This window comes from Oncorhynchus mykiss, chromosome 14, assembly GCF_057628025.1.
Source record: "Oncorhynchus mykiss isolate SJ-2025 chromosome 14, ASM5762802v1, whole genome shotgun sequence".
In the NCBI taxonomy this organism is placed as follows: Eukaryota; Metazoa; Chordata; class Actinopteri; order Salmoniformes; family Salmonidae; genus Oncorhynchus; species Oncorhynchus mykiss.
This window is the reverse complement of record NC_143035.1, coordinates 43,241,599-43,259,426: the sequence shown is the minus strand read 5'-3', so window position 1 is coordinate 43,259,426 and position 17,828 is coordinate 43,241,599. Positions and strand designations below refer to the sequence as shown.

Here is a 17,828-nt window from a genome sequence, read left to right as displayed (position 1 = left end):
GGGACAGGCTGATATTCTGCAGAAGGTACAGGGATTGGACTGCTGGGGTAAAGTCTGTCCCTGATGTTCCAGGAAAAACATCAGGGACAGACTGATATTCTGCAAAAAGGTACAGGGATTGGACTGCTGAGGACTGGGGTAAATTCATTTTCTCTGATGAATCCCCTTTCCGATCGTTTGGGGCATCCGGAAAAAAGCTTGTCCGGAGAAGACAAGGTGAACGCTACCATCAGTCCTGTGTCATGCCAACAGTAAAGCATCCTGAGACCATTCATGTGTGGGGTTGCCTCTCAGCCAAGGGAGTGGGCTCACTCACAATTTTGCCTAAGAACACAGCCATGAATAAAGAATGGTACCAACACATCCTCCGAGAGCAACTTCTCCCCAACCATCCAGGAACAGTCTGGTGACGAACAATGCCTTTTCCAGCATGATGGAGCACCTTGCAATAAGGCAAAAGTGATAACTAAGTGGCTCGGGGAACAAAACATCGATATTATAGGTCCATGGCCAAGAAACTCCCCAGACCTTAATCCCATTGAGAACTTGTGGTCAATCCTCAAGAGGCGGGTGGACAAACATAAACCCACAAATTCTGACAAACTCCAAGCATTGATTATGCAAGAATGGGCTGCCATCAGTAAGGATGTGGCCCAGAAGTTAATTGACAGCATGCCAGGGCAGATTGCAGAGGTCTTGAAAAAGAAGGGTCAACACTGCAAATATTGACTCTTTGCATCAATTTCATGTAATTGTCAATAAAAGCCTTTGACACTTATGAAATGCATGTAATTATACTTCAGTATTCCATAGTAACATCTGACAAAAATATCTAAAGACACTGAAGTAGCAAACTTTGTGGAAGTTAATATTTGTGTCATTCTGAAAACCTTTGGCCACGACTGAAGTCTTTTTTTATTTAATCAATTTCAGAGTAAGTCTGTGACGTAACAAAATGTGGAAAAAGTAAAGAGGTCTGAATACTTTCCGAACACACTGTACTTCCATTCATTTTTGTAACTGGTTCCCGGGGTTTTCCTTCTGAACAGTCTTGTGAGTCTTGGGGGAGCAACCGAAATAAAAACAACCCACTCGGAATGTGATGACAGAAAAAAATACAATCTGAAATGAATCACTCTACTATTATTCTGACATTCTTAAAATAAAGTGGTGATCCTAACTGACCTAAGAAAGACATTTTTACTAGGATGAAATGTCAGGAATTGTGAAAAACTGAGTTTAAATGTATTTGGCTAAGGTGTATGTAAACCTCAGACTTCAGACTGTATTCTCAGACTGTATAAAGTGTAGGGTCACTAAGAAATGTCCTCGTTTTTAAAATCAAAGCAAATCTTGTTGTCCATTAAAATAACATCAAATTGATCAGAAATACAGTGTAGACATTGTTATGGTTGTAAATTACTATTATAGCTGGAAACGATTGATTTTTAAATGGAATATCTACATAGTTGTACAGAGGCCCATTATCAGCAACCATCACTCCTGTGTTCCAATGGCACGTTGTGTTAGCTAATCCAAATTGATCATTTTAAAAGGCTAATTTATCATTAGAAAACCCTTTTGCAATTATGTTAGCACAGATGAAAACTGTTGTTCTGATTAAAGAAGGCATAAAACTGACCTTCTTATGACTAGTTGAGTATCTGGAGCATCAGCATTTGTGGGTTCGATTACAGGCTTAAAATGGCCAGAAACAAAGAACTTTCTTCTGAAACTCATCAGTCTATTCTTGTTCTGAGAAATTAAGGCTATTCCATGCGAGAAATTGCCAAGAAACTGAAGAGCTCATACAACGCAGTGTACTATTCCCTTCACAGAACAGCGCAAACTGTATAACCAGAATAGAAAGAGGAGTGGGAGGCCCCGGTGCACAACTGAGCAAGAGGACAAGTACATGTGTCTGGTTTGAGAAACAGACGCCTCACAAGTCCTCAACTGGAAGCTTCATTAAATAGTACCCGCAAAAACCCATGTCTCATCGTCAACAGTGAAGAGGCGACTCCTGGACGCTGGCCTTTAAAAAATAAAATGAGATCAACGAGTTTACACAGCGAAGCCATTGGTTGCTGATAATGGGCCTCTGTACGCCTATGTATATATTCCATAAAAACTCAGCTGTTTCCAGCTACAATAGTCATTTACAACATTAACAATGTCTACACTGTATTTCTGATCAATTTGATGTTATTTTAGTGGACAAAAAATTTGCTTTTCTTTAAAAAACAAGGAAATTTCAAAGTGACCCCAAACATTTGAACGGTAATATATGTATGCATGTATGTATATAGTACCAGTCAAAAGCTTACACACCTACTCATTCCAGGGTTTTTCTTTATTTTGACATTGTAGAATAATAGTGAAGACATCAAAACTATGAAATAACACATGAATCATGTCGTAACCAAAGTGTTAAACAAATCAAAATATATTTCATATTTGAGATTCTTCAAAGTAGCCACCCTTTTCCTTGACAGCTTTGCACACTCTTGGCATTCTCTCAACCAGCTTCATGAGGTAGTCACCTGGAATGCATTTAAATTAACAGGTGTGCCTTGTTAAAAGTTAATTTGTGGAATTTAATTTCTTCTTAATGCGCTTTAGCCAATCAGTTGTGTGTTGTGACAAGGTAGGGTTGGTATACAGAAGATATCCCTATTTGGTAAAAAAAACATATTACGGCAAGAACAGCTCAAATAAGCAAAGAGAAACGAGAGTCCATCATTACTTTAAGACATGATGGTAAGTCAATCCGGAAAATTTAAAGAACCTTGAAAGTGCAGTCGCAAAAACCATCAAGTGCTATGATGCAACTGGCTCTCATGAGGACCGCCATAGGAAAGACCCAGAGTTACCTCTGCTGCAGAGGATACGTTTATTAGAGTTAGCAGCCTCAGAAATTGCAGCCCAAATAAATGCTTCACAGAGTTGAAGTAACAGACACATCTCAACATCAACTGTTCAGAAGAGACTGCGTGAATCAGGGCTTCATGGTCGAATTTCTGTAAAGCAGCCACTACTAAAGGACACCAATAATTAGAAGAGACTTGTTTGGTCCAAGAAACATGAGCAATGGACATTAGACTGGTGGAAATCTGTCCTTTGGTCTGATGAGTCCACATTTGCGATTTATTCCAACCGCTGTGTCTTTGTGAGATGCAGAGTAGGTGGATGGATGATCTCAGCATGTGCGGTTCCCACCGTGAAGCATGGAGGAGGAGGTGTGATGGTGCTTTGCTGGTGACACTGTCGGTGATCTATTTAAAGTTCAAGGCACAGTTAACCAGCATGGCTACCACAGCATTCTGCAGCAATAGCCATCCCATCTGGTTTGCGCTTAGTGGGACAATCATTTGTTTTTCAACAGGACAATGACCCAAAACACACCTCCAGGCTGTGTAAGGGCTATCTGACCAATAAGGAGAGTGATGGAGTGCTGCATCAGATGACCTGGCCTCCACATTCACCCAACCTCAAGACAATTGAGATGGTTTGGGATGAATTGGAAGACAGAGTGAAGGAAAAGCAGCAAACAAGTGCTCAGCATTTGTGGGAACTCCATCAATACGGTTGGAAAAGCATTCCTCATGAAGTTGGTTATCAAGGCAAAGAGTGTCTAATTTGAAGAATCTAAAATATACTTTTTTGGGTTACTACATGATTCCATATGTGTTATTTCATAGTTTGATGTCTTCACCATTATTCTACAATGTAGAAAATAGTAGAAAAATAAAGAAAAACCCTTGGATGAGTAGGAGCGTCCAAACGTTTGACTGGTACTGTACACACAGCGCACTCGGAAAGTATTCAGACCCTTTTTACAGCCTTACTCCAACATTCATACAAAAAATAATCATCTGTAATCAAATCTACACACAATACCCCATAATGACAAAACAAAAGCTGGTTCGAATTATTATTATTCATTTTGAATATAACATTTACATAGGTATTCAAACTCTTTACTCGGTACTTTGATGAAGCACCTTTGGCAGCAATTAAAGACTTGAGTCTTCTTGGGTATGACGCTAAAAGTTTGGCACACCTGTATTTGGAGAGTTTCTCCCATTCTTCTCTGCAGATCCTCTCAAGCTCTGTCAGGTTTGATTGGGAGCGTCGCTGCACAGCTATTTTCAGATCTCTCCAGAGATGTTCGATCAGTTTCAAGTCCAGGCTCTGGCTGGGCACCTCAAGGACATTCAAAAAGACTTGTCCGGAGGCCACTCCTGCGTTGTCTTGGCTGCGTGCTTAGGGTTGTTGTCCTGTTGGAAGGTGAACATTTGCCTCAGTCTGAGGTCCTGAGCAGATTTTCATCAAGGATCTCTCTGTACTTTGCGCCATTCACCTTTCCCTCGATCCTGACTAGTCTCCCAGTCCCTGCTGCTGTAAAAACATCCCCACAACATGATGCTGCCACCACCATGCTTCACCTTAGGGATGGTGCCAGGTTTCCTCCAGATGTGATACTTGGCATTCAGGCCAAAGAGTTCAATCTTGGTTACATCAGACCAGAGAATCTTCTTTCTCATGGTCTGAGAGTCCTTTAGGTGCCTTTCGGCAAATTCCAAGAGGGCTGTAATTTGCCTTTTACTAAAGAGTGGCTTCTGTCTGGCCATTCTACTATAAAGTCCTGATTGGTGGAGTGCTGAGATAGCTGTGCTTCTGGAAGGTTCTCCCATCTCCACTGAGGAACTCTGGAGCTCTGTGAGAGTGACCATCGGGTTCTTGGTCACCTCCCTGACCAAGGGCCTTCTTCCTCGATTGCTTAGTTTGGCTGAGCGACCAGCTCTAGGAAGAGCCTTGGTGTTTCCAAACTTCTTTCATTTAAGAATGATGGAGGCCACTGCATCCAGCATCTTCAATGCTGCATAATTTTTTGTACCCTTTCCCAGATCTATGCCACGACATAATCCTGTCTCTGAGCTTTACGGACAATTCCGTCGACCTCAGGGCTTCGTTTTTGCTCTGACATGCACTGTCAACAGTGGGACCTTAGACAGGTGTATGCCTTTTCAAATCATGTCCAATCAATTGAATTTACCACAGGTGGACTCCAATCAAGTTGTACAAACATCAATGATAATTAATCAATGGAAACAGGATGCACCTGAGCTCAATTGAGTCTCATAGCAAACGGTCTGAATACTGAATAATAGGAAAATGTTTTTTTTTATGTACTTTCCGAATTCACTGTATGTATGCATGTATGTGTGTATATAGACACCCCTTCAAATTGGCTATTTCAGCCACACCCATTGCTGACAGGTATATAAAATGGAGCACACCGCCATGCAATCTCCAAAGATATGTGGACGCCTAATCGGTTGAGGGCTGGGTTCTGTGCAGGCCAAGCAAGTTCTTCCACACCAATCTCGACAAACCATATCTGTACAGACCTCGCTTTGTGCACGGGGCATTGTCATGCTGAAACAGGAAAGGGCCTTCCCCAAACTGTTGTCACAAAGTTGGAGTCACAGAATATTCTGGAATGTAATTGTATGCTGTAGCATTAATATTTCCCCTCACTTCAACTAAGGGGCCAAAACTTTACTGTTGGCACTACACATTGGGACAGGTAGTGTTCTCCTGGCATCCGCCAAACCCAGATTCATCTGTCAGATGGTGAAGCGTGATTCATCACTCTAGAACACATTTCCACTGCTCCAGAGTCCAATGGCTTTGAGCTTTACACCACTCCAGCCAACGCTTGGCATTGCGCATAGTGATCTTAGGCTTGTGTGTGGCTGCTATGCCATGGAAACCCATTCACCCGACTAACAATTATTGTGCTGACGTTGCTTCCAGAGGCAGTTCGGAACTCGGTAGTGAGTGTTGCAACTGAGGACAGACGATGTTTATGTGCTACGTGATTCAGCACTCTGCGGTTCAGTTCTGTGAGCTTGTGTGGTCTACCACTTCACGGCTGAGCCGTTGTTGCTCCTAGATGTTTCCACTTCACAATAACAGCACTTACAGTTGACCGGGGCAGCTCTAGCAGGGCAGAAATGTATGAACTGACTTGTTGAAAAGGTGGCATCCTATGACGGTGCCACGTTGAAAGTTACTGAGCTCCTCAGTACCGGCCAATCTACTGCCAATGTTTGTCTATGGAGATTGCATCACCGTGTGCTTGATTTTATACACCTGTCAGCAATGGGTGTGGCTGAAATAGAACCCACTAATTTGAAGGAGTGTCCACATATATATATATATATATATAAAAAAAGTATATATACATACATATATAGTAGATGAGAAGGCTTTCCCGTTAACCCTAACCCGTTGTTCTAGTAGATGAGAAGGCTTTCCTGTTAACCCTAACCCGTTGTTCTAGTAGATGAGAAGGCTTTCCCGTTAACCCTAACCCGTTGTTCTAGTAGATGAGAAGGCTTTCCCGTTAACCCTAACCCGTTGTTCTAGTAGATGAGAAGGCTTTCCCAAAAACCTTCTCAATTAAATGTTAACTTAAAAGTAGCCTATGCTTACCTGGCTTAATGAGATCATGATTATTTTAAAATCAACTCTACCATCACGTGCGCTACAAAAAAAAAACACTTAAACAGCCTCTTGCTAGGTGCACACAAAACAAATCTACATTTCTCAATTTTCCCAGACCCCAAAAGTTGTCTCCTGGTGTGGTTAAAGCACGGTTGTGGACTTACCCAATTGAGTTGTTTTTCAATTAAAGTGTGACAGAGCAAAAACTGAGGAAAACAGAAACCTGGAAAAACAAAAAAACTGAAAAAACAAAAGCATTTCTGAGTTTTATAGAGCCCTACATACCCGCACCACGCTGAAGTCCAATTTGGTCTCCTGAGAACACTGAAGGATCAGCTGGAAGCAGCTCTTGCTCTGATTGGTCATCCCGTTGTCATAGTAGCTATCCAGGACTCGCTGCTGCTCCAGTGTGAACACAGACCGCAGGTTCATCTGACAGAAACATGTAATTGGTCAATAAACTAGCCAATGAAAACAACATTGAGTTCACTAATCACATCACATTTTATTGGTCACATACACATGGTTAGCAGATGTTAATGTGAGTGTAGCAAAATGCTTGTGATTCTAGTTCCGACAATGCAGTAATAACCAACAAGTAATTTAACAATTTCACAACAACTACCTTATACACACAAACGTAAGGGACGAATAAGAATATGTACATATAAATATATGAATGAGTGATGGCCGTATGGCATAGGCAAGATGCAGTAGATGGTATAGAACAGTATATACATATGAGATGAGTAATGTAGGATATGTAAACATTATTAAAGAGGTGTTATTTAAAGTGACTAATGACAGACATAGGCAAGATGCAGTAGATGGTATAGAACAGTACATACAGTTGAAGTCTGAAGTTTACATACACTTAGGTTGGAGTCATTAAAACTTGTTTTTCAACCACTCCACAAATTTCTTGTTAACAAACTATAGATGTGGCAAGTCTGTTAGGACATCAACTTTGTCCATGACAAGTTATTTTTCCAACAATTGTTTACAGACAGATTATTTCATTTATAATTCACTGTATCACAATTCCAGTGGGTCAGAACTTTACATACACTAAGTTGACTGTGCCTTTAAACAGCTTGGAAAATTCCAGAAAATTATGTCATGGCCTTAGAAGCTTCTGATAGGCTAATTGACATCGTTTGAGTAAATTGGAGGTGTACCTGTGGATTTATTTCAAGGCCCATCTTCAAACTAGGTGCCTTTTTGTTTTACATCATAGGAAAATCAAAAGAAATCAGCCAAGACCTCTGAAAAATGATTGTAGACCTCCACAAGTCTGGTTCATCCTTGGCAGCATTTTCCAAATGCCTCAAGGTACCACGTTCATCTGTACACACAATAGTACACAAGTATAAACACCATGGGACCACGCAGCCATCATACCGCTCAGGAAGGAGACGTGTTTTGTCTCCTAGAGATGAATGTACTTTGGTGCAAAAAGTTCAAATCAATCCCAGAACAACAGTGCAGGACCTTGTGAAGATGCTGGAGGAAACCGGTACAAAAGTATCTATTTCCACAGTAAAATGAGTCCAATATCAACATAACCTGAAAGGCCGTTCAGCAAGGAAGAAGCCACTGCTCCAAAACCGCCATAAAAAAGCAGTTTGTTTGGAGGAAGAAGGGGAGGCTTGCAAGCCGAAGAACACCATCCCAACCGTGAAGCACGTGGGTGGCAGCATCATGTTGTCGGGGTGCTCAGCTGCAGGAGGGACTGGTGCACTTCACAAAATAGATGGCATCATGAGGGAGAAAAATTATGTTGATATATTGAAGCAACATCTCAAGACATCAGTCAGGAAGTTAAAGCTTGGTCGCAAATGGGTCTTCCAAATGGACAATGACACCAAGCATTCTTCCAAAGTTGTGGCAAATGGCTTAAGGACAACAAAGTCAAGGTATTGGAGTAGCCATCACAAAGCCCTGACCTAAAACCTCTAGAAAATTTGTTGGCAGAACTGAAAAAGTGTGTGTGAGCAAGGAGGCCTAAAAACCTGACTAGTTACATCAGCTCTGTCAGGAGGAATGGGCCAAAATTCACCCAACTTATTGTGGGAAGCTTGTGGAAGGCTACCCGAAACGTTTGACCCAAGTTAAACAATTTAAAGGCAATGCTAACAAATACTAATTGGGGGTATGTAAACTTCTGACCCACTGGGAATGTGATGAAAGAAATAAAAGCTGAAATAAATCATTATCTCTACTATTATTCTCACATTTCACATTCTTAGAATAAAGTGGTGATACTAACAGACCTAAAACAGAGAATGTTTACTAGGATGAAATGTCAGAAATTGTGAAAAACTGAGTTTAAATGTATTTGGCTAAGATGTATGTAAACCTCCAACTTCAACTGTACATATGAGATGAGAAATGTAGGATATGTAAACATTATTAAAGAGGCGTTATATAACGTGACTAATGACAGACAAGATGCTGTAGATGGTATAGAACAGTATATACATATGAGATGAGTAATGTTGGTTATGTAAACTAGCTCTTCCCTTCAACCACAAATGTGCTTCTAGTCTGTACCCAGTCTGTATGCACACCTACAGTGGGGCAAAAAAGTATTTACTCAGCCACCAATTGTGCAAGTTCTTCCACCTAAAAAGATGAGAGAGGCCTGTAATTTTCATCACAGGTACACTTCAACTATGACAGACAAAATGAGAAAAAAAATCCAGAAAATCACATTGTAGGATTTTTAATGAATTTATTTGCAAATTATGGTGGAAAATAAGTATTTGGTCAATAACAAAAGTTTATCTCAATACTTTGTTATATACCCTTTGTTGGCAATGACAGAGGTCAAACGTTTTCTGTAAGTCTTCACAAGGTTTTCACACACTGTTGCTGGTATTTTGGCCCATTCCTCCATGCAGATCTCCTCTAGAGCAGTGATGTTTTGGGGCTGTTGCTGGGCAACACAGACTTTCAACTCCCTCCAAAGATTTTCTATGGGATTGAGATCTGGAGACTGCATTGGGGACCTTGAAATGCTCCAGGACCTTGAAATGCTTCTTACGAAGCCACTCCTTCATTGCCCGGGCGGTGTGTTTGGGATCATTGTCATGCTGAAAGACCCAGCCACGTTTCATCTTCAATGCCCTTGTTGATGGAAGGAGGTTTTCACTCAAAATCTCATGATCCATGGCCCCATTCATTCTTTCCTGTACACGGATCAGTCGTCCTGGTCCCTTTGCAGAAAAACTGCCCCAAAGCATGATGTTTCCACCCCCATGCTTCACAGTATGTATGGTGTTCTTTGGATGCAACTCAGCATTCTTTCTCCTCCAAACACGACGAGCTGATTTTTTACCAAAAAGTTATATTTTGGTTTCATCTGACCATATGATATTCTCCCAATCTTCTTCTGGATCATCCAAATGTTCTCTAGCAAACTTCAGACGGGCCTGGACATGTACTGGCTTAAGCAGGGGGACACGTCTGGCACTGCAGGATTTGAGTCCCTGGCGGCGTAGTGTGTTACTGATGGTAGGCTTTGTTACTTTGGTCCCAGCTCTCTGCAGGTCATTCACTAGGTCCCCCCGTGTGGTCCTGGGATTTTTGCTCACCATTCTTGTGATCATTTTGACCCCACGGGGTGAGATCTTGCGTGGAGCCCCAGATCGAGGGAGATTATCAGTGGTCTTGTATGTCTTCCATTTCCTAATAATTGCTCCCACAGTTGATTTCTTCAAACCAAGCTGCTTACCTATTGAAGATTCAGTCTTCCCAGCCTGGTGCAGGTCTACAATTTTGTTTCTGGTGTCCTTTGACAGCTCTTTAGTCTTGGCGATAGTGGAGTTTGGAGTGTGACTGTTTGAGGTTGTGGACCAGTGTCTTTTATTCTGATAACAAGTTCAAACAGGTGCCATTAATACAGGTAACGAGTGGAGGACAGAGGAGCCTCTTAAAGAAGAGGTGACCAAATACTTATTTTCCACCATCATTTGCAAAAAAAAATCATAAAAAATCCTACAATGTGATGTTCTCATTTTGTCTGTCATAGTTGAAGTGTACCTATGATGAAAATTATAGGCCTCTCATCTTTTTACGAGGGAGAATTTGCACAATTGGTGGCTGACTAAATACTTTTTTGCCCTACTGTATATACACAGTGGACAAAACATCGACATAGCTTTTACCTGGTCAGTCTACGATTCCTTATTGATGTCACTTGTTAAATCCACTTCAATCAGTGTAGGGGAAGAGACAGGTTAATGAAGAATTTTTAAGCCTTGAGACAATTGAGAAATGGAACACCGTCCTAATATTGAGTTTCATCCCCTCAGAACAGCCTCAATTCATCAGAACATGGATTCTACAAGGTATCGAAAGCGTTCCACAGGGATGCTGGCCCATGTTGACTCCAATGCTTCCCAGTTTTTTCAAGTTGGCTGGATGTCATTTGGGTGGTGGACCATTCTTGATACACACAGGAAACTGTTGTGTGAAAAATCGAGCAGCGTTGCAGTTCTTGACCCAAACCTGTGCGCTTGGCAACTACTACCATACCCTGTTCAAAGGCACTTTCATCTTCCGATTCACCCTCTGAATGGAACACATACACAATCCGTCTCAATTCTCAAAGGCTTTAAATTTCTTCTTTAACCTGCCTCCTCACTGATTGAAGTGGATTTAACAGGTGACATCAATAAAAGATCATAGCTTTCACCTGGATTCACCTGGTCAGTCTATGTTATAGAAAGAGCAGGTGTTCCTAATGTTTTGTGCACTCAGTGTATGTAATAGGTACATTAGAATATAAAGGCCCATAGTCCAGGTGGTGGTTTCTCTACTTACCGTCTGCAGACCTCGTTTCTCCTGCCATTCCTCCATACTGCTGCTACTGCAGGGGGGCAGATCAGCCATACAGCAGAACCACGAGCAGGGCCAGACCAGGGTGTGGTCTAGGCAGCAGGGCCAGGCCGGGGTGAGGTCTAGGAAGCAGGGCCAGACCGGGGTGAGGACTAGGAAGCAGGGCCAGACCGGGGTGAGGTCTAGGAAGCAGGGCCAGGACGGGGTGAGGTCTAGGAAGCAGGGCCAGGCCGGGGTGAGGTCTAGGAAGCAGGGCCAGGCCGGGGTGAGGTCTAGGAAGCAGGGCCAGGCCGGGGTGAGGTCTAGGAAGCAGGGCCAGGCCGGGGTGAGGTCTAGGAAGCAGGGCCAGGCCGGGGTGAGGTCTAGGAAGCAGGGCCAGGCTGGGGTGAGGTCTAGGAAGCAGGGCCAGGCCTAGGAAGCAGGGCCAGACCGGGGTGAGGTCTAGGAAGCAGGGCCAGGCCTAGGAAGCAGGGCCAGACCGGGGTGAGGTCTAGGAAGCAGGACCAGACCGGGGTGAGGTCTAGGCAGCAGGGCCAGATAGGCCTACGGCCAGGCAGCAGATACTATCTGTCCATCTGTCCGGGGGTTGTGGTGGTCTGGCTGGTCATGCTAGCTCAGTCTTCTGGGCTGCAGGGTGCGGTGTCTTTGTCTCCCTGAGGTTCTGCAAGACACGAGAGTGTCATCAGTTAGAGTGGAATCAATGGAAACTTTATGAACCAGAACATCTCATTTCAGCTTTTCCATAATAGACTGCTTTATATGTTTATATTTAGAGTTGTCATATCATTTTTATAACATCACACTTATTCTATGGTGGTGTGTTTTAATCATAGAGAATGATAGACTGCCAGCAGCATACCACCCTGCATACCACTGCTGGCTTGCTTCTGAAGCTAAGCAGAGTTGGTCCTGGTCAGTCCCTGGATGGGAGACCAGATGCTGCTGGAAGTGGTGGAGGAGGGCCAGTAGGAGGCACTCCTTCCCAATGCCCCAGGACACTGCCCTGTGTAGGGTGCTGTCTTTCGGATGGGATGTTAAACGGGTGTCCTGACTCTCAGAAGGTCATTAAAGATCTGGCCCTCAAACCATCACAGTCCCCTAATAATCCCCAGTTTACAATTGGCTCATTCATCCCCTGTAACTATTCCCCAGGTTAATGAGAATGTGTTCTCAGTCAACTTACCTGGTAAAATAATGGATAAATAAAAATGTGTGGGCGTGGGCAGCACCATTAAGGCCATCTCCATTTTGAAGTGGTACATTTTCTGCTTCTACTACTTCTATGAGTTGGTAATCAAACTGAAAGGGTGCATACTGCCCCTTGGAGGGTGTTGTCTGAACAGGTATAAAGACAAGGTTGGTGATTTACTGTCACCTCCAGTGATGGAATGTTTGCTCACAAGATAGTATAATTCATTGGCTGATCCCTCCCAATGACCTGGATGGAATTATATGATCCTTCCTTAACCCATAGGTGATCACTATGGTTTTAATAGACTGGAAGAGAGTTGTCACTTGACCATCACATGAAATGAAGTTGGACAGGTAACACACCTGTGGACATTTCATACACTCAGATTATAAAACTATAGAAGTAAAGTAGACCTGGATCAGAGCTAGCTAGCTGAGTGGGACCTGGATCAGAGCTAACTTAGCTAGCTGAGTGGGAACTGGATCAGAGCTAACTGATGAGTGGGACCAGGATCAGAGATAATTTAGCTAGTTGAGTGGGACCTGGATCAGAGCTAACTTAGCTAGTTGAGTGGGACCTGGATCAGAGCTAGCTGATGAGTGGGACCTGGATCAGAGCTAGCTAGCTGAGTGGGAGCTGGATCAGAGCTAACTTAGCTATCTGAGTGGGAGCTGGATCAGAGCCAACTTAGCTAGCTGAGTGGGCCCTGGATCAGAGCTAGCTAGTTGAGTGGGACCTGGATCAGAGCTAGCTAGTTGAGAGGGACCTGGATCAAAGCTAACTTAGCTATCTGAGTGGTCCTGGATCAGAGCTAACTTAGCTAGTTGAGTGGGACCTGGATCAGAGCTAACTTAGCTAGCTGAGTGGGACCTGGATCAGAGCTAAATTAGCTAGTTGAGTGGGACCTGGATGAGAGCTAGCCAGTTGAGAGGGACCTGGATCAGAGCTAGCTAGTTGAGTGGGACCTGGATCAGAGCTAACTTAGCTAGCTGAGTGGGACCTGGATCAGAGCTAGCCAGTTGAGAGGGACCTGGATCAGAGCTAGCTAGTTGAGTGGGACCTGGATCAGAGCTAACTTAGCTAGCTGAGTGGGACCTGGATCAGAGCTAAATTAGCTAGTTGAGTGGGAACTGGATCAGAGCTAACTGATGAGTGGGACCTGGATCAGAGCTAACTTAGCTAGTTGAGTGGGATCTGGATCAGAGCTAGCTAGTTGAGTGGGACCTGGATCAGATTTATCTAGTTGAGTGGGCCCTGGATCAGAGCTAGCTAGTTGAGTGGGACCTGGATCAGAGCTAACTTAGCTAGCTGAGTGGGACCTGGATCAGATTTATCTAGTTGAGTGGGCCCTGGATCAGAGCTAGCTAGTTGAGAGGGACCTGGATCAGAGCTAGCCAGTTGAGAGGGACCTGGATCAGAGCTAGCTAGTTGAGTGGGACCTGGATCAGAGCTAACTTAGCTAGCTGAGTGGGACCTGGATCAGAGCTAGCCAGTTGAGAGGGACCTGGATCAGAGCTAGCTAGTTGAGTGGGACCTGGATCAGAGCTAACTTAGCTAGCTGAGTGGGACCTGGATCAGAGCTAGCCAGTTGAGAGGGACCTGGATCAGAGCTAGCTAGTTGAGTGGGACCTGGATCAGAGCTAACTGATGAGTGGGACCTGGATCAGAGCTAATTTAGCTAGTGGAGTGGGACCTGGATCAGAGCTAGCTGATGAGTGGAACCTGGATCAGAGCTAACTGATGAGTGGGACCTGGATCAGAGCTAATTTAGCTAGTGGAGTGGGACCTGGATCAGAGCTAGCTGATGAGTGGGACCTGGATCAGAGCTAGCTAGTTGAGTGGGACCTGGATCAGAGCTAATTTAGCTAGCTGAGTGGGACCTGGATCAGAGCTAACTTAGCTAGCTGAGTGGGACCTGGATCAGAGCTAACTTAGCTAGTTGAGTGGGACCTGGATCAGAGCTAGCCAGTTGAGAGGGACCTGGATCAGAGCTAGCTAGCTGAGTGGGACCTGGATCAGAGCTAACTTAGCTAGTTGAGTGGGACCTGGATCAGAGCTAACTTAGCAAGTTGAGTGGGACCTGGATCAGAGCTAACTTAGCAAGTTGAGTGGGACCTGGATCAGAGCTAACTTAGCTAGTTGAGTGGGACCTGGATCAGAGCTAACTTAGCTAGTTGAGTGGGACCTGGATCAAAGCTAACTCAGCTAGCTGAGTGGGACCTGGATCAGAACTAACTTAGCTAGCTGAGTGGGCCCTGGATCAGAGCTTGCTAGTTGAGAGGGACCTGGATCAGAGGAAACTTAGCTAGTCGAGTCGAACCTGGATCAGAGCTAGCCAGTTGAGAGGGACCTGGATCAGAGCTAGCTAGCTGAGTTGAACCTGGATCAGAGCTAACTGATGAGTGGGACCTGGATCAGAGCTAACTTAGCTAGTTGAGTGGGATCTGGATCAGAGCTAGCTAGCTGAGTGGGACCTGGATCAGATTTATCTAGTTGAGTGGGCCCTGGATCAGAGCTAGCTAGTTGAGTGGGACCTGGATCAGAGCTAACTTAGCTAGTTGAGTGGGACCTGGATCAGAGCTAGCCAGTTGAGAGGGACCTGGATCAGAGCTAACTGATGAGTGGGACCTGGATCAGAGCTAACTTAGCTAGCTGAGTGGGACCTGGATCAGAGCTAACTTAGCTAGTTGAGTGGGACCTGGATCAGAGGTAGCCAGTTGAGAGGGACCTGGATCAGAGCTAGCTAGTTGAGTGGGACCTGGATCAGAGCTAACTTAGCTAACTGAGTGGGACCTGGATCAGAGCTAACTGATGAGTGGGACCTGGATCAGAGCTAATTTAGCTAGTTGAGTGGGACCTGGATCAGAGCTAACTTAGCTAGCTGAGTGGGACCAGGATCAGAGCTAACGTAGCTAGCTGAGTGGGACCTGGATCAGAGCTAACTAAATGAGTGGGACCTGGATCAGAGCTAACTAGATGAGTGGGACCTGTATCAGAGCTAACTTAGCTAGTTGAGTGGGACCTGGATCAGAGCTAACGTAGCTAGCCGATGTTGGATCTGGATCAGAGCTAACTTAGCTAGTTGAGTGGGACCTGGAGCAGAGCTAACTTAGCTAGTGGGCCTGTTCAATCCTTGCTTGGTAGCGTGTAAGATGTGAAGGATGTCTTGCTAACGTTACTACCACCAAATCAGCGTGTCGACTATGTGGAGCCATGCAACTAATGTAACGCGTTATAACTTGGAGGTTGCAATAACGCAACTTGCTAGATAGCTAGCTATAGTTAGCCCACCTCAATCAACACAAGATAATGCTAGCAAAGTGTCAGAGTCCTAAAAATATATATCTAACTTACTAGTTAGCTAGCTAAAAAGTACAAAAGAGTTTGAGAAAATATTCTAGACTCGTTGAAAAGCAATAATTTGATGATTCTGCTGCTTGCCAGTCTCTGCTAACCCAACAGCTTTCCATCCCCCCCTCCCGTTTCAGCTCTCTGGCAAGCTCAGTGCGCATGGTCCCTGAATGAAAAAACATTGCAAAGCGAATTGATGTAGAAAACGCACATCCACCCATTCCGCCACAAGGGCAGAGAGAGAGAGGGGCAGAAATAGGATTCCCACAAAAGAAGCGGAATGATCCAACTTTCCGACAGCTAGTTTACAGACAGTCAACAACCCGCTGCAAGCAACACAACAATAACGCCTAGGGCACGTCATACTAGAAAGACAGGCCATGTCTGCCATAACCAGACCACTGGAGCCGAATAAACTTTTCCTTTAAATCTCTGATTTCTCCTGTCCTAACATGGTCACTCTGACCCCTGCCTACAACGAACTGAAGGCAGAACTCGTCGAAATCTGTCACAGTGAAAGTGTGAAAATCAGTTTGGCATGTACCTGTTTTTGTCGTCAAATCAAACGACCGCTCTAATTCAGCAGATTTCTTCAGCAGTCCCCGAGCCAGACAATGAAATCTAAACATCCGATCATCAATTCTAATCATGATCGTGACGTATTCGCAGACAGAAGCCAATTAGATCATGAAATCAGGGCTGTTACATTCAACCCAGTGATGTCCCGCCCAGCGGTGACTTTGTGAGGAGGAGAGAGAGAGAAACCCTTTATACTGAACAAAAATATAAACGCAACATGTAAATGCACAAAAAACGTAATCCTCAAAAAATAAATGTCACAAACTTGTTTACATTCCTGTTAGTGAACAAATCGATATTTGCCAAAATAATCCATCCACTTGCCAAAATAATCCATCCACTTGCCAGATTAAATAGCATGCTCATGACACTGGTGCACCTTGTGCTGGGGACAATAAAAGGCCACTAAAATGTGACTTGTTTCAGGAAACTAGGCGTATGTCGCACATTACTACTTCACAGGAGAGGCATTTGAAAGTAAACATACATTTTTATCAAAATGTGGTTTTGTTTTGGGCAGAAATGCCTTCTGGAACTTGTGAACTTTCATGTGCCCAAATAAGAAACATATATGCCATCTTTAAATATGAATACAATTGTTAACCTTTCCATTAGCCATGATTGGCTGAGATAATAGATGGGCTGGACATGCTGAGAGATCAGTTCGGATTGGTCTGTCATGTAGCACGCTTCTGTCTATAACATGAGCTGCTCAGTATGTGTAGGTAATCCTTTCTAACGCAGCTTTTTTGAAAGAAGTATGATGGCTAAGGAGATGGAGAAAATTCTGCCGTTTGATTGCAAATATTATGCAGAGGGAGTCGAAAAGAGAACACCTGTCTCTGGATTACATCTTCAAACAAAGGGCAACCATAGCATCTGTGACAGAGAGGGAAAAGCGTTAATCCGTGTGTAAGAGAGTCTAGCTAGCTACATTTTCAGATATTGTATGTTTCTAATTTTGTCAAAGTCATTTTCATTGCAAGTTAAAGCATACTGTTAGCTAGCTAGCTAAAGTTAACTGGCTGGCATCGCTAACTAACATTACGTGTATGATCTGTGTATTAATATTATTAGTATCTCAGAAAGCAATTTGCATTTCTAGTTATAGCCTAATGTTAGCTAGCTAGCCGACATTGATACTGGTTGGTTAAATTTAGTTAGCTGCAGATTCATGCATGGTAGTAACGTTATGAGTTGGGATGATGGTTCATTGTTTAGCTAGCTAGCTAGCTAGCTACATGTCTAAACAAGACTCCACTATGCAAGAAAACATTTCACTGTGCCATTTACACCTTCTGTATCCTGTGCATGTGACAAAAAAATATAGTGTGCGTTTACCAGAGAC

At 43.7% G+C, this 17,828-nt stretch overlaps 1 protein-coding gene across 1 annotated transcript in view; it reads right to left on the bottom strand.

Moving 5' to 3' along the window:
- The window catches only part of LOC110514351 (highly divergent homeobox), a 36,032-nt gene extending 19,369 nt beyond the window's left edge, over positions 1 to 16,663 (bottom strand). Inside the window, exons 1-3 of the mRNA XM_090198132.1 lie at positions 16,446 to 16,663; positions 11,344 to 12,019; positions 6,802 to 6,948 (exon numbers count right to left, since the gene is read on the bottom strand). Coding sequence (XP_090054258.1) covers positions 6,802 to 6,948; positions 11,344 to 11,412 — 216 coding nt within the window. The 5' untranslated portion in view covers positions 11,413 to 12,019; positions 16,446 to 16,663. The remainder of the gene's footprint in view (positions 1 to 6,801; positions 6,949 to 11,343; positions 12,020 to 16,445) is intronic.
- Between the last annotated feature and the right edge of the window lie 1,165 nt (positions 16,664 to 17,828).